Source organism: Anser anser (genome assembly GCF_964211835.1).
Source record: "Anser anser genome assembly, chromosome: 1".
NCBI lineage: Eukaryota > Metazoa > Chordata > Aves > Anseriformes > Anatidae > Anser > Anser anser.
In genome coordinates, this window is record NC_139720.1 from 146,074,847 (window position 1) to 146,096,819 (window position 21,973).

At 38.7% G+C, this 21,973-nt stretch overlaps 1 protein-coding gene across 3 annotated transcripts in view; it reads right to left on the reverse strand.

The window, feature by feature from the left end:
- Window positions 1–5,284: 5,284 nt before the first annotated feature.
- The window catches only part of LOC310892161 (tumor necrosis factor receptor superfamily member EDAR-like), a 52,739-nt gene continuing 36,050 nt past the window's right edge, over window positions 5,285–21,973 (reverse strand). For 2 of the 3 annotated variants that reach the window (XM_083819547.1, XM_083819545.1), the window contains exons 6-12: window positions 14,954–15,040; window positions 13,680–13,808; window positions 13,518–13,592; window positions 13,215–13,287; window positions 12,316–12,475; window positions 9,247–9,307; window positions 5,285–7,834 (exon numbers count right to left, since the gene is read on the reverse strand). In XM_083819547.1, the coding sequence (XP_083675673.1) occupies window positions 7,515–7,834; window positions 9,247–9,307; window positions 12,316–12,475; window positions 13,215–13,287; window positions 13,518–13,592; window positions 13,680–13,808; window positions 14,954–15,040 (905 nt within the window). In that variant the 3' untranslated portion in view covers window positions 5,285–7,514. The remainder of the gene's footprint in view (window positions 7,835–9,246; window positions 9,308–12,315; window positions 12,476–13,214; window positions 13,288–13,517; window positions 13,593–13,679; window positions 13,809–14,953; window positions 15,041–21,973) is intronic. The other variant, XM_083819546.1, reaches the window with a different exon arrangement.

A 21,973-nucleotide genomic window follows, 5' to 3' on the forward strand; every position in this document is an offset into this window, starting at 1 on the left:
TAACATAGCACTCACATTTTTAAAACTCGCAAAAGTTACTCTGAAAGGAATGGTGCTGCGCTATGGTGTGTTCCTACCTTCCTTCAGCATCCCCGGAAAAATGCTGTGATGGGCAAAGGCATCTTTGTGTTACGCTGACTCTTGTAATGTGCTGTGTCCAAACCACCACTATCCATTGTCAAAACTAGAAACATTTGGGGTTGATGAAAGTCTGTAAAGCAGTCTTCTGACCATGGTTCTCCTTAATTAGACTTTCCTTTTTTTTCTTTTTTTTTCTTTCCATAATTTTGAAAGCATCTTGGATATTTCTGACTACCTAATCACTACTACAAGAGAGAATTTTGAACATAGGCACTTACTGTTTGCTTGCTTGTGGCTACTTTCTTTTTGTTTTGTTTCTTTTGGTTTTGAGTGGATGGTCCTGAAAAAAAAAGAAGAATAAGACATAACATAACAAGACATTCTGATCAATGTCACAGTCAATTACCTGAGAAAAAGAGATCCAGCAAGCCATATATCTGTAATAAATGACATCTCTGATCAGTGCAACTTAATGGAAAGTAACTGCTCTGGTAGATGTGCACAAGCTAGGGCTGTAGGCTTGGTGGCTGGGATACTGCTAACAGTAGCTGTGAAAGCTCAGCACAAGACAACATCCCTACTAATTAGATATCTTTAAGGTCATCTTCAGCTCCATAAAATGGCATCCTCGATGTGGTTAATTATGGAGAAAAGAAATAAAAATATGTGATCCAGCTTACAGGAAAAAAGGTATCACGTGGTAAAAGTTTCAGAAAGGAGCATAATATTCCACCCACACATCAGCTTTTTGGAAAAGTAATATGCCTTTGAAGAAGGTCAGAGATAATTAATGCTGCCAGACGGGTTTTGTCCTTCGGAAGAAATATTATTCTAGTATGTGGATTCAGGAGCTATTTATATAAGAAATGCAAATAAACAAAACTTTGTCATTCCCTGGTCCTTCCCAAAATGTAACAGCTTGATGTCCTCCTAGTTTCCATTGAAGCACGACTAACTTTTTTCAGAGCAGCCTTGCACACCAAGGCCAAATTTCAGAAACACAGCCTAACTCCGCTTCCTTCCCGTTTTCAGTTTCAGCCTTTCTACTTATATGTCCTTAGTGTTACTTGTTCCTGATTTACTTCTATGTGGTGGATTAAGTTGGAAAGTCATTGTGTATTCCTGGGCTGTTTCTCGCGATACTAACCTGAATGTAGCCTATTGTAGACTTGTGTTTAGAGCAGCCCCTTTTACCAACAAGAAAAATGGATTCTTTTTTTTTTTTTTCTTTTAAATGTGATGGACAAATGAGATGCCTAGGTATGATCTGTATAACAACGAATCACTGATGTCTTCTGCTGCAGAGCATGCAAAGGCTCCTTATCATTATTCCATAATATAAGTATTCAGACAGTCTAGTTTCACAGAACACTACCAAAAAGGAATCAACATTTTTCTGTCCTTGAAGAGTGGTTGATAATGATAAATTAGTGCCTGAGGTAACAGGTGCTATGCTTTATAAATCATATCACAATAAATAATCAGAAGAACTCATTTGGATGCGGGGGAATAGAATATGTATGCAACTAGATATAGGCTGATAGATCCAGTGCATTTTTACCTTGTTTATATGAATATACTTACTGGAATATCCACTAGGAAGCCTATCCAGTACATAACAGGGGCACAAGCTCTCTTTGTTTGTCATTATCACAGAGACGTATAGACGTTGCTTGCTGTGGAATGACTTCCGCATGCAGGAGGTTCTTGTTTTACCTCCGGGTCATGGTTTTCACTTGGAACGCTATTTTTTTTTTTCTCCCCCACCTCTTCAATATACCTTCCTAATAACAAAGCAAGACTTCTAAACCATGGGAGGTCTTGAGTTCATGACGGAGAGCTTAGCATACGGATGGTGGGCTTCTCCTGTTTAAACCGGTATGCCTTTTTCAAGTCATCCTCCAACCCCTCTCACTGAGCATGTAACCACTTTACCTTTTTGCTCACGAAGAAGGGATTAATGACCCCAAATTACAGAATATGGAGGCAGCCCACTGTTGTTGCTTTGTGCTCCAAAACACACCTATCCTTTTTTGTTCACCTTGCTTCTGTTCACACCAGGACCACCAGATGGTAGATGCTATACAGAAGCCAGTTCCCCACTGCAACCTAATATAATAGAGAGTCTGCAAAGCCAAGTGAGTTTCTCTAAGGAAAGAATGAGATGATACCAGGCAGGCTAAGAAAATAGGATTAGGTGGGAAAGGTCTTGCTAGGTGATAATCATTTTTATTTTCTGGGAGGAACTTTCCACAAAGTCATCCAGAAGGCTGGTGATGGATTTCAAAATACAAGGTCAGTCTGCAGATATGCAGTTAAGTGCCTTTTCTATTGGGCCCTGCTGATATTAAAAAAAAAAGCAAAAAAAAGCAAAACAAAAGCAAAAAAAAAAAGCACGATTTTTAGAGTGTTTATGACATGGGCTGTAGAAAGTATTTGTGGCAAAACCTTGAGTTGACTAGGGCTTTATATGAATCTTTTGTGTGTTTTAAATAAACATTTCCAAGGACACAGAGGGTCTTTTCAACCTCAAAGCTGGGTTTTACCACAGAATACAGAAGAACAATTACCTTTTATGAAAAATGCATATGAAAAAGGAAATAAAAGTACTCCTTGATAACCTTCTCCTGACCTCTCATTTCCTTGAGAGGGTGGGTCTTAAATTTTATTCCAACTCTAACAACTATGTTTGCAGCAAACTCTGTGCATCTCCTCTGACTCCCAGAAAAATTCACCTATACATAACTATCTGAGGCCTTGTTGTCCATCTGCCCCTGCCCTTATCAGTTTTCTCCCATTCCGTGCTGTGCAGTAGAGTCTCTGCTTTCTCACTTTTCCTCCCAGCCTTTCCCACCTTGCATTCCTGAAGCCTCTCTTGCTGCTGCTATGCTCCTTTGCTCTGAAAGAAGACATATTTTTTTCCCCTGTAAAGAGGGAGAGCTTGAGACAGTATGTGGCAATCAGGACAAGGTAAAACAGCAGATTTTCCACTGTGTAGTGAAAATGCATCATTTTAAAGGAACATAAGATCATACAGTGACTGTGAATTAAATATTGTTCTAACTTAGACTTATTCAAGGGCATTCCTTATGAAGTATTTCTTATAAAGACAAGACCATGCTCAGGTTTCCTGATCATCAGGATTCTGGTAAGAACCACTTTAAATGCTATAATGTAATTAACCAACTTTTTTTCCTTCAGTCTGTTCTTTGAGCATTAGGTTAAAAAGCTCAGGCTAAGATAATGAGTGTTTCATAAAGAAGCGGTGCCAGGAGCTGAGGACAAAAAATATCCTCCCCCCCCCAAATAAATAAAAAAAATGGCAATTGGCTTCTCTACACCAAAATCAGGATTGATATTTGGCATTGAAGATGGTCTGTACTTGATCAAATACTGCTGGACTGGTAAAGAGCCACTTCTAAGCAAAGGTGGTTATGCTTTCTTTAGGTTTTGGATCATTGAAGTAAGTTCGGTTTCAGATTCTGTCGTAAGAAATGTATTTACGTTTGAGGTAAAGTCTACAGTAATAGATTGAAATCTGTAATGTTCTCATGTATAAATTCAGAAACTTCTAACTTCTTCTTGCTTGTTAAGTCTTGTTAATTTTTTATCATATTTAGGATAGCAGAGTCAATCATAGCTTTGCTCTAACCTTTTATCAGCCAAATTGTAAATACCAAGAACATTATTACGCAATGCCAGAGAAGCATTCATCTGATTCAATAATTCAAAAACAAAACACTAATTAACATCACTAATAATAGGTTGAGGTTCATCTTCATTCTGTGTTTGCTGGCTGCAGGTATTTCAGAGACATTACTGAGCCAAAATAGTCACAAACCTGAAATACGTTACTTACTTGGTAAGATTCAACTCATCTAACCTTTGACATCCATAGAATAAATGTTTACATCATCTGGCTTGCCACGCCAGATTCTCTTTATCATTGAGAGACACTGTAGCCTATAGTTAGAAGATGCAATTCGTCTTGATTATCTTAGATGTCTGCTTTAGTACAAGATTAATCTCAGTGCAGACACCTGCATTTGCACAGGTATATCCCAGTGAGCTGGAAGTGCCACACAGGAAGGAAAAAATGAAGCAAAATGGAAAAAATGAAACAAAGATGACATCCCACTGGAGCTCTTGTGGTTTGGATTTTGTTTTCTTCTTTTGTTTTATTATTTTGCACAATGGAAGGGCGTGGATATTTTACTCAGATTTGAGTTTGTGCTCTGTCAAGTTAAACCTAAGAAGCCAAAGTTTTTCCTTTGGATCATTGTCCGTAAGCATGTTAAAGCAAAGAATGGTCGAGCCCTTCAGACAGCGATGTGTTTTGATAGAGCAGCACCTGTTGCAGTGTGCCTTCACGCTACGTTAACTCCTGCTTACATAGTGCAGGGAGTGAAAAGACAGTAAAGTGAAACTCCAAACATCCTATCTTCCCAACCAGCTGGCAAACTCAAAGCCTTTGTTGCACTTTCTGGAGCCTTTCTCTCCTTTAATTGTTGACAGAACAAGAATGTGTTCATCATGCTGAAAACAGAAATGAATCTGAATAAACAATATCCCAAATTGTTTTTTAAGCAGGACAGTGTTTATTCCTTTTAGCAAATGTTTAATCTCTATGAAATACTTCGAAAGCCTTAGCTTAGTCCCCAGCTCTTGGGGGAAATGAAGCTTGGTGCTGTCTTCTGTAGAAGTTGCAGTTCTGTTAGCAGTCTGCACAGTGCAGCATAGGCTCGGATGAATATAATTCTTCTATCATGCAGCAAAAGCTTCCAAATAATGTCTTTGATAATGCTGTGTAGTACTGCTGGTTTAGGAACACAAAATGAAAATGCCGGTGAGAGAGTGTTGCTGTTGTGAGATTACTCGCTGGTCTCACAGTCTGTACCACCTCTCAGGACATAAATAATAACTTTCAAACAGTTTCTCTAAGAAGTTGGGCATTTTTATAGTAGCTAGCAGGTGAAATATTGAACCAAAACCGAATTGTGAAAGGAAGAATGGCTTCTGCTTTGAAAGTTTCCGAAGTGCGAGGCAGACAGGCAGTATACTATGGGAGCATAAAGATTCCTTCGTGTATGTTACCTAGCCGCTCCCATACCACAGGAATGTGCCTGCCCCTGGCTAACTTTTTAATTACACGTTTATAAGACAATATATGAAATAATAATAATAAAGATAGTACAACTGCGTTTGACCTCTTTCTTTTATTAGCATATTTTATGTTCATATTTTACAATATAATAAGTTATATATACAGCATTAAACAAAATTATTAGAAAGTAAGCTTTGGCAAGATCTACAAGATTTTTTTCATTCCTGTACATCTTTTGTGTAACAATAAAAATACTGTATACTAAATAAAATAATGTTAAATAGTCTGTGTTCACATTGGCACCAATGATTTCAAGACCCTAGATTTTCAAGGCCCAATAAGCATAGAAACACGGATTCCTGTGTCATCTTTTAAGCATACAAATGGTGTGTACTATTAAATGAAACGTGAAGTATAGGAGACAGTCCCTTGACTAACACTGTTGTTACACACTGGCACAAGAGAAACTGAATCTTCCCATTTTCTTTTTTCCCTTTTTTTCTTATTTTAGTAGTAACAGACCTAATCTGCAAACTCAAGGTCTTGAAAATCTTGAAGTTTGCAGAGTTGTCAGCAAATCTACAGATCTTTCTGAAGCCTGTTGATGTCTGTATGAATTTGTCATTGATTTCAAGATAGCAAGAATTAGACCCATAAATTAAACATCAGTTAGCTAGTTAAATATTCAAATAAATGCAGCTTTCTTCTTCCTTTAAAATCAAAATTCTCATCAAATTTGGTGTATGCAAATGAAAGAAGAGTGAGTTATGAGACCAAAGAGGTGGTGGAAGAATAGTGAGAAGGATAGGTTTTGTGTTGCAGTACGTACTTCCTCTACGATACAGATCAAGTGCTGAAAAGATCGGTAAATATAGATGTCAAAGTGGGATACTAAATGTTCAGCACAATTACCATACTATCATAGATAATATCTAGTTATTAAGTGATGGAATACTGGTTGTTAACTTCAGGGTTATAGTTAATAGTTTTTTATAACATTTTGTTCAGCCAAGCAATTTGGAATTTAAATACTATAGCTTTGCAAGTGCCAGTTCTCTTAATTCAGTGGTGACACTTGTTGAAACCTGTCATCGCTCCTTTTAGCTATAAATTAAGTGTATACATTTGGTAACAGCTCCTGCCGTGTGGTCTGTACAGGTTTTACAGAACTTGTAAACAGCAAAATCAGAGTAGCTAATGGGAAAAAACTAAGGTAAGATTTTGTTGCGCACAAACTCATGATAGTGCCTTACCTTCCAGAGGAGTGAGTTTTCACCTGTGGGGCCTGCACTCGTGTTCTGCATTGACTACAGTACAGCATTTCAAAAACACATGTTCCTGTACATTTCAGCTGTCCAAAGAAATCTACTCTATTTGCTCTCAGTGTCAAACGTTATCTGAAATTCCTCTGCTTGAGACATTATTTGATATATAGATGTCACTACTGGAAAAAAATTGTAGTCGTAGTAGTGGACAAGCTGTTTAGCTGTTTGCTTTGCCTTTTTTTTTTTTTTTTTTTTTTTTTTAACAGCAAGAAAGAGAAAATCTTGTTGCTCTCCTCTCCACTTGCAAGGAGTGACTGCCAACTTCACTGCCTTCTTGCTAACCAGCTTGCCCTAAGTGGACTTGCAGTTTGAATTTACAATTTTTGAAATGTTAGTATGGACCAAGAGTGCATTTACAAGCATTATATACAGAGTTTTGAAGCACTTCCATCTGTAAATTATGCTGGGGCTTTTTTCATATAGTATAATTATTTTATCTGGAGACTGTGTATGCAGGCTGACCTATGCACGTACTTCTAGATCCAACAAAACCATAGGAAATACAGAAAATGAAACTGGTTACATATTAAATGCGTTAGAGCTGATAGAAATGTGGGTGCCGAATGTGCATTAATTGATACTGTAGCAGTGGTGCTGTTGACTGCAACAATTAAATGGTTGAACAAAGCCCTAAGAGATAGGAATATCTTCAGATAGCAATTCAGTGGCTTGAAAGCCAGGCTGGAAGGGTAGTGACAGGATTATCTGCACATATACTCAAACACAGACTGGAAGATGGATCCTTTTCTGTCCACTTATTACCAGTAACTGATTAACTTAATCATTTTGTTTAATGACATGTTTTATACCAAGCTTCTTGGGAGATTTCTGCTCTCGTTTTGGTAGATGCGTAACTTCACTTTTTAGAAGTAAAAGAGAAAAGCTTCCCATCGGTATGGGGAGTGATTACACAGAAGAAACGTCAAGGGTCTCTTGTCCAAAGTCTTTGGTGTGCTGCTTGCTGGAATCATTGCTCTCGCAGGTGATGTGGGAGCACAGCCACGTCAGGATGTGACCGCTGGTTCGGGAGCAGGCATTGCTTGTGCCCACTCCAGAATATCTGCACACAAGGACTCGACAGCGTCCAGCCGCTCGATTTGCACCAGTTTGGTTAGCAGTTCTGGGATGCTGTAACCCGCTGTGCTGATGCGATCAAACAGCTGCATGCCGTCTGTCATGCCACCTATTTCGTCTCGCTTCAGTCCAAAGCTCTCGGCGAGGTGGCGCCACGTTTTCACTATGGCTTTCTCTGTGTTGTATGTTGAGCTGAGCATGCGGCTCGTCTTCTCCAGGCAGTCAAATGGCAGCTCCGTGGGGCTCAGACCTGCAAAGGGAGGTGTTTATGGTCAGATGTCTCTGTGAGCAAGTCTTGGCTATTCAAGACATTTATTAAAATGCTGCAGTGTATACTGTTAGCAATAAGCACAGCTAAAAATCTTTAAGTGAGAGTCAATGACAGGTATGTCTAGCTTCAAAGTTATTGCCATATTTTACCTAGTAACAGTAGGGTACAATAGCCATGGAATAATTGAGATAAAAAGTTGGATGGAAAAGAAATACTGGATGGGTTTTATGCGTTCCTATGGTACTACCCCTTCCTGCAACGATTTACTTGCTATTAGAAGTGTATTGGAAACATATCCCTAGTGAGCAGCTCCATTAATACACCTCCGCACATCCAGCCTAGTGTTTGAGCTCAAAATACAGCTCTGACCCTTCCCTGAGTCTGTCAGCAGCAGCTGCTGTAACATCGCTGTAATTGAAAGTTGCCCTTGTAGGAATGTGAGGAGTGAGGTGAAGCAATGATGCCAGATGCTTGCAAGCATAAAAGACCCTGCAAATGTTCAATTGTCATTGCTATCACTGAATCTCTACAGAGGATTTAACATTCATCCCGTGGGGAAAAAGCTATTTTTTTCCTGGACTTTTTTTTTCTATGTACTACTGGTCACAGAATAGAGGCGAGAATCAGCTACTGTGGTTTTTTTTTCTGAAAACAGTCTTTTGCTTCTGTAGTTTTCGTGCTTCATACCCCACAGCAGCAATTTGGTGGGAAATGGAGCTCCCTGAACCATAGAAAACTCACACAGGTATGTGCACACCAAGTGTGTGGGGAAAAAATAAAAATAAAAAAATAAAGGTAAAAGCAGTCTTGTCCTTTGTTCTGCAGGAAAATTAATTCATGTCCCTTCTGCCGAAACACTTCAGCTAGTCAAGTGCTGAAGACACTTAAAACACTGACCTACTTGGAAACCCCACTTGTTGTGAGAAGTAGGACACAATTAAAGAAGCAGAGTACGTCGAGACTTTTGTCTGAAACACAGTTCTGATCCTCCACAAATCACACTTTCGTACCTGGAACTAATTTATACCTGTTATCCACCTCACTAAAGAGACCAAGCAAGCAGGTTTCCTCTAGATGAAGAACGTGAGAGTGCTTCTCCACCGCTTCGATGTCCAAGCATGACCCAGCACTACCCCTGCTGCGCTCCAGAGGAAGGAAGCTCATGCACACATCTGGCGAGAAGCTGTGGTGTGCAAACCCAGCCTGGACATCTCTGAAATCGGGGCACCATGATGCTTCCTAGCAGGTGAGTACAAATCTGCTTCCAGATTTGCACTTCCTTTCCATGAAGTTCTCCTTTCCACAGGAACACAGAGGGATTTCTATTTTATAGCAAACAGCTCTGATCCAGTTTTGTGCTGCTAGTATAGGTGCAAGTTTTGTGCACTCACCTTCTGCAACGTCGCATACGTTAGCATACACATCAAGTATCTTTTTCCTTCGACTTTGAATCTGAAAGAGAAGAGTGTTATTGAATTATTATTTTTTTCAGTCACATGAGTAAACAATTGGCAGAGAGCAGTACAAAACCTCTGGGAGATCCTAATTTCATGGCTCAAGGGGTTATCGCATAACATCCTGAAGGGTCTCTTTTGAAGCCTCGTAGAGCAGGACACAGCAATTCAGAGAAGAGTAAACATATTTCTGCTTTTGCTTTCCACTGTTAGAGATCTTTTTTTTTTTTCCATCTTTTTATCTTCTTTTCAGATCATTGACTTTTCTGCTCTAAATGTTTTTGTATTTTATTTCTTTTTCGGACTGAAGTGAACTCCTGACAATGAGGACAAATTCAATACCACACATGCAAGCAATTAATGCAGGGATTCCCAGGTAAACCAGGACAGGACTGGCCATGGGGAATTAAATTCAGACTGGAATTGCCTTCTTCCAATAATGTAAGAGGGCTGTAGAGAAGGGGATCTTCTTTTCTGTCACTTGACATAGAGCTGCTTGCTGCATTACAGATTAATTATATATTTTCTTCCATGATGTATTGCCTGAATGAATCCAAAAGATTTTACAGATAGATAAAAAAAATCAGTGACACTTTAGACAGGGAAAATCTGAGGTCCAGGGTGCTGCCGTCATTTTTGACAAGAAGGAGGCTCAGACTGAAAACCCTGACATTTTCCAAGCTGAAAATGGACATTTTGATGCGGTTTCACTTAGCAAATATATTCTCAAGGTTTGGCCTTGGATTCAATGCAGATTGAAAACAAATGTCAAAATGTCATGAGTTCTCAAGGACTGGAATTGTCATCTCTCCGCCAGCTCTCATTAGGACTGAGGTTTCTGAAAAGCTGTCATTTTGGTAGGACTCTAGTATTATCTCCACAAATTCACCACTTTTCACTGCAAAACAGAATGAAGAAAGCTCACTCTTGGTTTTTGGTTTTTTTTTTTTATTATTTTTATTTTTGAATTATTTTCCTCATTTTATTTGGTCTCTAAAGGACAGGGCACATCAATTACTTGGATTAACAGACTTGCAGCTGGAGACAGCAAACTGGCTGCTCCACCCGACGCCTGTCTCACAGCATGCTGTATTGCAGGGAAATGCAATGCAGACACTGGCTGTTGTTCACATATCCTTGGTATAATTTACATTAATCTTTGGGATGCTACTGTACACTTGGATTAGCTGTTTCAGAACCTTACAGATCTTTTTTTTTTTTTTCCCATGGGATTTATTAAAATTCCTCTTAAGAGAACAATTAGATACCTATTTTCATTCTCCCCTCATTTTTAGGACAAAGAGGGAGGTTAAAGAATTCCAAGCCCAAAGAGAATTACACAGGGTGATTTTCTTTTTTCGTCTGAGCCAGAAGATGGAAATTTGTAAAGCTTATGCTGGAAGAAGCAGGTAAATGTGGGTCTGATGGTTCTGTGTGGTAGCTCATTCCATAATGGTTTTTGTTTTAACCAGGAAAGAGCAGCCTTGGAAAAGAACAGGCCTTTAACTTTCTCCACCCCTCTCCAGTAGCTCCTTGATACTTTTTCCAGTACTAGAAATGTTATTTAATCTCTAGCCTCAAGCAAAGTACTGCTTTTCTAAATTCTGGCAACTGGCTTAGTTGTGAAATCTTAGGTACAGAGTGGGGGATCTTGATGCAATCTGCACTTTCATTGAAAACTTTGTCTTCAGCCTTGTCAGCAGGCTTCAGTCCATTAGCAGTATGTTAGGACAGCAGGTCTGGGAGACATAGCATAGCTCATGCTTCAGATGTGCTTATGAACTATCTAAACTACTCAGGAGAATGTATCTACTATATATTGTCTTTAGAGACAATTATTTTCTTATTAAAAGTTCTAATTTCATGCTTACGCAACTTGTGTTATCCAATTTCAAGCAAGTGCATGCAGAAGTGTGATAAAGTTGGATATATACAGAGACCTCAGACAACTGAATTTTAAAATATGAACACTGGAGTAGTAAGTTATTTTCAGATAGTCATAACTGGTTACAAGTAGAAAAACATCTTTCTTGGACTGAGACTTTGAGTGTCTGGTCTCAGCTGAAAAACGAGCGATTATTAGAAAGTTTAGGCTGAACCATCCCCACAAAGTAAAACATGCAAACATGAAAAGCTGCATTTTCGAACCTTTTTTATTCTTAAAAAAAAAAGGATGGTATTAATGATGCATTTTGGTCCTAGCTATTGCCAATTTTAATTATTTTTGAAGTTCTAAAACATAAAAAATATCTGAGCAGACACTTTCTTTTTAAGGAAACATTCATTTTAATATAAACTAAATAGTTGTGTGGGTGAGGGAGTGCCTTAGCGATGCCTTGAAATAGTCTAAGTGAGATAAAATGCCCTGAGCAATACATTTCAGCAGGAAGAAATGAAGGCCTTCCACAGCAAAACAGTGCATTTATGTTGTCCGTCAGAGCACAGGAATGACCTTCAAAACACATAGGTATTTTTGAAATGTAAAAAAAACCGACAACAAGCACAACACTGGATATCGTTGAAAATTCAATGGCATAGAAATACCAATGCTTCTGAGTTAAGACAGGCAGATGTTGTATGAATCCATCTGTGCTGTTACATTATTTTATTTTCCTGGAGTAAATGTAGCTTTGGGGTTAATTATATTAGCATTAGCTATATTGGTGAGTTGCAGTTTGTTTTTTGTTTCTTCAGACTATAAAACATAATTCTCTAAAAAAGCAAAGCTATTACTCTTGTAGCAATCTGCTTTTCAGCACTGGGTAGTATATACACATGCACAGACACTCTTAAATATTGATGGAATATTATATGCAAATCATATGCAAATGAGACTGTAATAAAATTAATTGTAGAAACTCTCTTGTAACTTGTAAATTAGTCCTGTCTGCATTACAATGCATTTTGTGGTGATAGTTTGTAAATTGTTTTCTTAAAAAAATCAAACAAAACCATAAAACAATACAGAAAACAACTGTCAATTTTTAAATCTCAAAGTAGCCTTACCCCAGTCGATTTATTGTTTGTAGAAGATTTATCTCTGGCCAAATGCACTAAAGATAACAAGCATCTCTCTGGAGTCCCTTGCTTGTCAACTGCAGCTTCTTCATCACTATCCATGCTACGACTTAAAAGTCGTTCATTCTCAGAAGATGCATCGTTTTCACTGTAAAATGAAGGATAAGGTTATCTTAGTGATGCTTCTTGTGGTTTGACTCCAATTATTTCCTTTTTGCTATCCCAGAGTAATGGAATAAAAATGTTTTCAATTTTTTAAAATGCCTTTCCCCTGAAATCCTGTGAATGTAACCACATCCACCTACAGAGGATATATGTTCAGTGCTCACCAAGCTGCACAATCATGCTCATCTTGCAAGAATCCCTTCATAGCAGTATTTTCCACTGGGGACAGTGTTTACCTCACTGGAGTTGTGTTATCCAGCCAGGTTTGGCTGCCAGGAAAGGAAAACTATCATGTGGTGCCACCCAGATGATGCTATAGACAAGGGATTCCCTTAAGGCCTGGAGCAGTTATTTCTGCACCTCCTGGCTGAAAGTGAGTGGGGACCTTACCAAGGCATGTGTGTGTAAGTGAGACTCAAGTCCCCTGAATGGACCTCACAAAAGAGGAGACAGCCCTGAGAACTGATAAACTGGTCACAGGTACTAACAAACAGCTCAAGGTAATATTTTAACACATGGTGGCTGTGATCACCTCTTCCAGAAACTCTATTACCTGTGGCTGTCCCATTGACACGTTATTCCTTGGTCCACTAGACTTGAAATTTTGGTGCAAATTATTTCTGCTTTGTTCTCAATGGATTCCGCTGTACCAGGATGAGTGGTGACTATGTCCCTTCTCCACTTCAGTCAAAGGTATGGAAGTATGTTTATTTTTTGCTTACCTTTTAGCAGCCTTAGCTGGAGTTGCTGTAAGCTTTTCAAACTCTTCTTTCTCAGAGAATATCACAACATTATCTGCAGATAAACAGAAATTTAAATTGGCAATGAGTATCCAAACTGATGTTTTGTCTCTGCTTTAGCTATTGCTATCAGAGGATGAAGTGGCATTCTGGAAGTACAAAAGCTATTATACACAATCATTTTGCAAATGAATGGGGGAATTGTAATTAAGAGGAATGCACTAATTGCACTTAAGCTCAACGTTAGAAAAAGGATAGAAAAAGCAAAATTAAAGCAACTTATACCTTGCACTTCTTTCTTCTCTTCTTGTGTATTAGCCTGAGCTTCAACATTTTTTACTGAGTGGCTCTTGCAACAGGCTAGAATGTAAAGATACAACAGTAATTATTCTCAGAAGCTATCTAAAAATAGCATTTGCTGCTAAAATTTGTTATGCTGAAAATTACCTTGAGCAGAAGGTTTTGTTTTCACAATGTAAAACATGATGATGAGGACAATGGCAATAGCCATTATGAATATAGTAGACATTGCAATTATAAGAGCTGTAGCCAGATGTCCTTGTCCTGAAAGGTCTGCTGGAAAAGCAAGGAAATATTTTGTAAAGAAGCAACTCTTCAGATCAGAGAATTGTTAATAGTTTAGTCTGCTCTACACTTATATTTTACATACTCATTTATTTGATCTGAGTCCTGATTACTTGTTAATCATTGCAAAACTAAGTGCTACTTCTCAAATGCAAACTAATGAATAGGCTTTCAAAACAGTGACATTTATGCTGCAAGAACTAGTTATCAGTATTCATAAAAAATACCTGATTGCATGACCATCCAAATATGTATGAAATTGTATTATCTGCTAATAATATAAGAAGCTATATGTACGCAGGAGTAGCAGCCTTCAAAAAAGTGAATTCTTGGAAACAGCATCAAAAAGAAAGAAAAACAAATAAAGAATAAATGGGACAAGAACTAAAAGTACTTGATAACTATGGCTGCCTCAAAAGCTTTGCAATAAGAAGCAGAACACAATGCACATGCGGAATAAGTGTTTTTTTTTTTTTTTTTTTTTTTTTTTTCTAACAGACTTACAGCATGGATGCAGGGTGAATTTAAAATAAGGTATGTGAAAAGGTAGAAGCAGAATTTCAGTGAACAGCTATTAGAATTGAAAAGTCATGAAAGGATGCAGAAAATGACAGATATGTTAAAATGCATGAAAACTAGCTTTTCTGAAAACACAATCCTCAAGATCTTGTTTACAGACAAAATCAGGTCAGTACCTCAGTAACTGTGTCCTTCCTGTTGTGTGTTCTGTTCTCACGTTCAAATATTTTAAAAAACTAATAATTATACTGGAGAACGGTTTATGTTAGCTCAATGAGAGACTGACTACATTTGTGTATTAAATTATTTTCACCAGTCTAAGCTAGGCTTTGCTGAGGCATAATGTGGTATCTGTATGGCTGCACATAATCAGCTAATTCATTGCTGGCATTACCCAGTACAGTCCAAGACTATTTTAAGTCCATCCTTCTGAAACAGGAGTGTTGATTAACCAAGGACTAAAAAATCATTCTGAAATGTTTTTAATAGCAGTTTTAGAAATCCCTAAAAAGAGTGGCAATGAAATTCACGATAGATATTATCAGTTCAGTTGCACTTTGTTGATGTTATTTTTAAGACCACCAGTGGCTACATTAAATTTATGGATGCCTTCTTACCTTTGTGAGCATGCTGGTAAGGTGAAAAAGTACTTGTGCCAGATGTGCTCGGGAAAATGGCCGAAATACCAGAGGTAGCCCCTGCACCTGCAATACAAACAGAAATGCCATAAACTTCCACAGTCATTTCATCTCTTCACAGCGGTATCTTGGCCCAGGTAAACAGCCTTGCCTTAGCTTGATTGCATTTCCTGTTCATTAGCAAAGAACCCATGAATTCACTGTGGCTTTTTGAAATGTCACTAATCCCAGTGTGCGTGGCTGGCATGTTGAAAATTGTGTTTAGAATACATTTTTGCATAGCATCTAGAGGGAGGGGAAGAAATCAAAGCTCGTAAACTGTTATGAACTTAAAAGAAACTCATCAAATTAGTGCTTCTGACAGATATCCTTCACTATAGCAAGGCCACCATGAAAATCTGATGTTAAACAAACCTTCATGACCCCAAAGAAAAACCTAGGAAAGGTGACAAACAAGAATGTTGAATGCCTTTCTGTTTCACGGAGCTGTACCATAGAAGGAAATAATATAATTTCTGCAGTCTAGCTGGATAACATGTTTCTTTTGATTTCTCCTGTCAGTCCAGTCCAAATCTATATCCTGAGTTAGAGGAGGGAATCTACAAAAACAGTGAAAAGAAGAACGTAAAGGACTTCTTCATGCTAACAGAGTGAGATTGTCCAGTAGGGATTTTCCACGTCTAAATTCTACAGCTAAGTTTAAAAGTAGTTTATATTTTTATTAATCTTTCAGGTGGTGTCTTACACCAGATTTTCAAAGCAGTAAACCAAGTCATAAACTAATGTCTTTTCACAGTACTAGACAATACTGAATGTTATTGGAAATAAGGTTGTTGATCTGAGTGCTGTATTAAAATACAGATGGTGCTGAAATAGAGTTCCAAAAGAGGCATAAAAACATTGGGGTTGGAAGAAAACCTTCTCTTGAGTCTCAAGTCATTTTTCACATAATTGGTAAGCAGGTTGTGCAAACAGCTACCATTGACAGCAACTGAAAACCATCTTCTAGCTGGGAGGGGGGAAAGCAATCCCTCCTGCTTTATATTAGCTGCGCATGGAAAAAGTCCAGCGATGATAATTAAATTCAGCAGACCCAAGGCCAGAAGACTGTCCCAATCACCTGGTGAGGTACACAGAGCACATGGCTCGACAAGCTGGTGAGGCAGCTAGAGTAGCTGGGAACTCACCAAGCCATTATTTTGACCTAGTAAAGAAATTCAACCCACTAGGTAAAGTTGACAGGAAATTAAGTGGCCTGGAATGGTCTGAGAAATGTTCCGTGGTTAAGAACAAAGAAATAGACATGCTCTTCAAATTAAGACAAACGTTTTCTAAAAAAAAAAAAAAAAAAGAAAAAGTATTACCTAACATAAAACATGGCTGCATGTAGTGAATAAGAAATGTACGCTCCTTAAGTGGCCACAAAGTATGAGTTGCAGATGTTTTCAAACGAGATTTTCTTTAACAATGGTAAAATTTCTTTCAAACTTAATTTCTTCGAAGGAAACGGAATCATTTATTATAATTGCTTTTTTGAAACTGAAGAAGTGTTTTCATGAAATTTTAAATATACTAATTTGTTAATTCAGATGCTTTTAGTATTATTCAAATGACAGGCAGATTATGTAAATCATGACTCTGGGTTCTTCTCTGTGACAAACTTAGTTCTAGGAAGAATTACTCACAAGCTCCAGAACCTGCAATGTAGCAGTGGAGCATCTACGTATCAGTGGGTGAAGAGGTCATCTGCGTATAGTGGAGTTAATAACAGATAAATTTTCAGTAATTCTTCATAAAACTGAAATGAATCACCCTTGGTCTCAACCCATCTATTTACTCATCCCAGCTGGACAATGGAAGAAATCTAGGAAATGGCCATTGTTGTAGCCAGAGACATGTCTGTACTTTCATGTCCCCGGCTACCAGGCTTTTGCCTCTTCTTGCCACCTCCCCCGGCAAACCTAATTACAGACAATTGCAATTCTGTGCAATTCTTGCAAGCTGCAACAAGTCAACAATAGCTTTTCTTCCACTGCCTTTCAATTAACACAGGCAAACTGCTCTGCTTTGTCTGCTTGCAGTTTATCTAACAAGCTTGAGCTCGTCTCCTTTATAAACAAGTTTTATCGCACTCTCTTTTCCTTCACTTCAAACATGTATTAATTGTATTTCTGTCTAATCAATCCTGTAGTCACTTGGTATTTTTAGCTTATTAGGTATTGCTAGCAATGTTTTTCATCTGTGGAAGGAAGGAGAGCCAAGGTGGGAAGTCATGCAGCAGCACAAAACAGGAGAGGTAATGGGGAAGGTCATCTGGTCCTCATTCGGTGTCATTGCCACACTTCACCCAGTTCTACCCCACATCAGGATACAGCCTCTTTCCCACCCCAAACACAAGCCGGAGTCTCTCCAGTGCACAAGGGTGAGCACCTTCAGCTTCGGAAGAGCTTACGTGCAGAATTTTCCTTTGCTTACATGGGAATGGGACTACGTCGTTTGTTCTGTGCTACGTATCACGGCAAGATCTGGGTTGATGCTACAACACGATGGCCTTTTACATATGCCTATGTGGGAGTTAGTCATTATGCATATTTTAAGCCTATTATCAAATTTAATAATTTGGCTTATTCATTATGAGCCAAGATAGTTCTTTAGATGTGGCTTAGAAGCAAGCGCCAATTAATGCACCTGCACTACAAGGGGAACCAAATATGCCAGCTTCTGCAGAATTTCAGTTCATGGCATTTATATAGGCAAAAAGAAACAAAACTTGTAGTTGTTCCTTTTTCCCGGTCCGGCAGCACACCATGACTCCAATGTCAGTTGTTCCTATGTGTATCCAGTTTTGCATCTAGATCACATTATTAATTCTGGTTCCAATATAGATGACACTTACATAATCTACAAAGACTTAGATACAGCTCAGAAAGAGACATCCTAAAGTGCTAGAGTGCAACATATGGAAACAACTCTGTTTTAAGCACAAAAAAAAAAAAAAAGACTGATGGCTGTAATATAGCTGTGCAAAAGAGTGGTTTATATTCCTAGACACCTGTAAGTAATATTGTAGGAATGCGATAAAGACATTAAGAAAGATGGTTATCACTGAAGCTTTGTCAGTTTTTGCATTAGAAATATTTTTATTAAAAAAAAAATGGCAGCCTTTTTTTTGTTTTGTTTTGTTTTGTTTTGAACTCAAAAGATAGCTTTAACTTAAATTGCCATGCAGCCAGCCTTTTGTCCCCCTAGTGAAGAAATGCAGGGCAGTAAAATAATATTTTCATTTTAAAGATCCGTTCTGCTGTGTGTGACAGGACCGTTGCAGTTGTTTGTGTATCTCAAGGCAGATTTACAGTAAGAAGGGATGAACGAAACTGCCAGATCTGTGGGAGGAGGAGGGCGCAGGGAGGGGAGGTTTTGCCAACATGCCCTCTCACAAGTGTTTGCGCCTGAACGAAATCTGGTGCAGTAGGAGACCATATGTGTGTCTGACTTACACTGCTGTAGGTGTCAGCTTACTGGTCCCAGCAGAGGAGTGCTGCTCATAGCTAGCAACAGCTTTTTTTTGGTGAAGTTTATTTAATACTTAATGACAGATTATAAAAATACACAAAGTGTGTACGCAACAGACTATCAGAGTGATCCCAAAATAAGAAGTGTTTTAAAAATGTCTTTACGCGTGTATGTGTTTGCTTCTTGCTACTGAGAGCAGCTCGCTTTCTCCTGATGAATCCCTCTCCTCACAGCCACGGTCCATTTATGAATGGCAATCCATACTCGTTACTGCCAGCCGAGCTGTGCCTGCAGCCACTGTGACCATTTTGAAGGAGTGAAGTAAGATAAAGCACACACTGAAATAAATAACTAGCAGCCTGAAATATGAGCTGAAAAATATATTATATTTAGTCGAAATTCGATAAAGGTAGAAAGTATATGCCTGACAAAGTAATCGGAAACTAGATTATAACGGAACCTAGTTATAAATAAAGACCTAGATGTTTTGAAAGTGCCGGTCAGAATGTTCAAATTAATGTAAATCTCTATTCAGATATGTACATGAAAGGTTTACTTTCAAACCTAAGCTAACAACACTTCATATTGAAGCCCTGTACACTTGGAAAGTCATGGAAGCTGAAGCAGCTGTCAAAATCAAGCTACTTTTTAAGGCATCTACATATGAATTTAGCAATCAAACATCAGCCAACTCTAAAAATATTGCAAATCACTAATAACGGAGAATATCCCAGACAGTGGAAGACTTTTTGACTGCTTCTGATTTTACTGTCTGTTATTTTCAGGAGACATACAGAACACCATAAGGCAGGTCACTCTAATATTTACTGTAGCTGCAGGTACATATTTCAGCAAGTTTAGGTATTTTTTAAATCAGGAAGAATGAGAAGCAAATCAATTCTCTAGTGTGAGCCCTCTACAAATTTGGATAGCAAAATTCCTCCAATCTTAAATTTTAGATCTGGTCATTCTCACTGCAAGTAACCACTGCTGCTCAGACACCTAAAAATAAATGCTTTATGCTGCCATGCTCTCTGTAATGTCTTTAACTGTTTCATTTCTCTCTCCTTTTATTTTGCTGGGAAGTGGTGTGATTGTAGGCTGTGTGGCCTTAGCCTGACAATTTATTTACATCTATTGCAGTTTTGTTTAGAATTCACTGAGAGCTTTAATTGCATGGTACTGGTATGTCATAAATACATGCAGCATGAATTAAACTGAGCTCTGGGAATTAAGTGTTGCCATCTCCTTCTCTGTGCAACACAAAGGGAATAACAGCAGTATAGACCCTGCTGAAAGGGACCCTGAGCAGGGACCCCGAGGAGTTCTTCTCTCATATGCCCCTGTGCATTGGTGGCCAGTTTGTGCAGGTGGTGAAATGCTGTGGCCCTGCAGGTTTGCAGCAGGCTTGTGAGGCAGGACAGAGCAATGCTACAGGCACCTGCAGCTTCTCCCAGGGTTTGTGGTCCTCCAAAGTCCTCAGAGCTTTCAGGTGAGCTGCGGTGTGCCCAGATTACATCCTGTGTGATACGTGGGCCCAGCTTTCCCAGCAGTTCAAGAGAGCAAACCCCGTGCTTGATCCTCAGATCCCTCCCCTTTAAGGTTTATGGCTGAGGCTGGCCAATTTTGTCCTAATATTAGGTTCCTCTCCTAATATAGACAAGCCCTGAGGGGATGAGAATAAGGCCATACCACCAGTGAACAATAAAGCACTGCCTTCAACATTTCTCCCATTCCACATGTGAAGAGGAATGGGGTGTTCAGAGATCAAACAACTCAAAAAAAAAAAAAAAGTTTGTTAGCTCCAGCTAACAAGCTTATTCATTTGTAAGCATAATTTGAAACAGAAGGAAAATGTCTTGATGTTGATCATATTACAAAAGGACAAAACTGGCAAGGAAAGAAAATTAGTGATATTAAAAAGAATGGGGAGTTAAAATGAAAACCTATGGAATTATTATTTTTCACTAACACAAGTGCTTTTGGCATTAGGCTCGTTTGTGTTAAACATTTCAGTTAAGGAGTCTGATCTCTCAGTCTTGAGCACATGGGTATAGCAGTGACCACTGATTAGAGCTTGTCTGAGATGTCAGCCTGTTAGTAAATTGTTCTCTCTCATCTGTTTGGTTGTTTTTGAAGTTCTAATGAGACAACAATAAAAATAATCTTTTATGTTTCCAGATGCCATTCACTCTTTGGTAATTCAAAAATAACTTGACTACCATTGTTTTCCTTTGTTGTTCTTATTTTTTTTTTTTAATTTTGCTAAGCCATCATTGGCATATGTTAGATTTAAAAACTTACACAGGTTAATTATTGCAACCATTTTCATGTCTATAGCCAGGAAAAAAGAAAAGGGGAATTAACAATATTTTGCATCCATGCACACATAAGAATGCATAGAGGAAGAAAACCCTCAATCCATTGCTGAAATTCCCTAGACTGATAATTTGTGAGTGGAAAAGTATTTGCATATTTGATGTAATTGTGTAAATACAACTTCAAAATACAATGTTCTTCAAGTTTTTGTAATGAGGTTTGATTTTATTTTCCTCTATCAGTTTTGAGCTGGAATGGCAAATATCAAAGTTTGAGCAGAGGAGCAGAGTTATAAAATGGTTGAGAACTGCAGCTGTGCAAAGATAAAATCTCTTCTAGCAGTGGCTGTACCTCTCTGCCAGATAAATTCTGTGTAGCTTAAATCTTCTGTCTTTTGCACTGGATAAAAGAAAACAAAACAAAACAAAGAAACAACCCTACATATTCAGAGGCCTCAACTGACTCCAATGCCAGAGCTGTTGACAGCAAAGCCAGCACCATTAACTGTGGGAAGCCACATCTTAAAGTGGTTTGGTGCTCACTACCTGCAGTGCATCATCCCCCAATTTGCATAGGAAACCTGCATCCAGTAGCTGCCTCCCTTACTCTCTGCAATGCTGCTAGTTGTCACTGAGGTAGCATATCCCAGTTTAGCATTGGCAAGGGTCACTGATGGCTCATGCTCTCCTTCACAGGCAGCTGAAGGTCTCACATCTTTGATGTTTTGGCGTTTTGCCCCTCTGGCCTTAGCAAGCCAGGCCTGAGGCTTCTACACATTAAAAATGAGGGTCCCAAAGTCTTACACATAGGCATTTCACAGTGCCCAGGAGATGAATAATCACAACCTTTATGGCGATGTTGACTCCTTTCAAGAGACAAACTCTTTTCCAAGAAAGAAAAAGCTTTCCTCTCAAATAACTAGGGATAGGACTAGAGGGAATGGCCTCAAGTTGCACTGGGGAGGTGCAGGTTGGAAATGAGGAGACATTTCTTCTCAGAAAGAGCAGTCAGGCACTGGGACGGGTTGCCCAGGGAGGTGGTGGGGTCACTGTCCCTGGGGGTGTTCAAGGAGAGGTTGGACGTGGTGCTTAGGGACATGGTTTAGTGGGTGACATTGGTGGTAGGGGGATGGTTGGACCAGATGATCTTGGAGGGCTCTTCCAACCC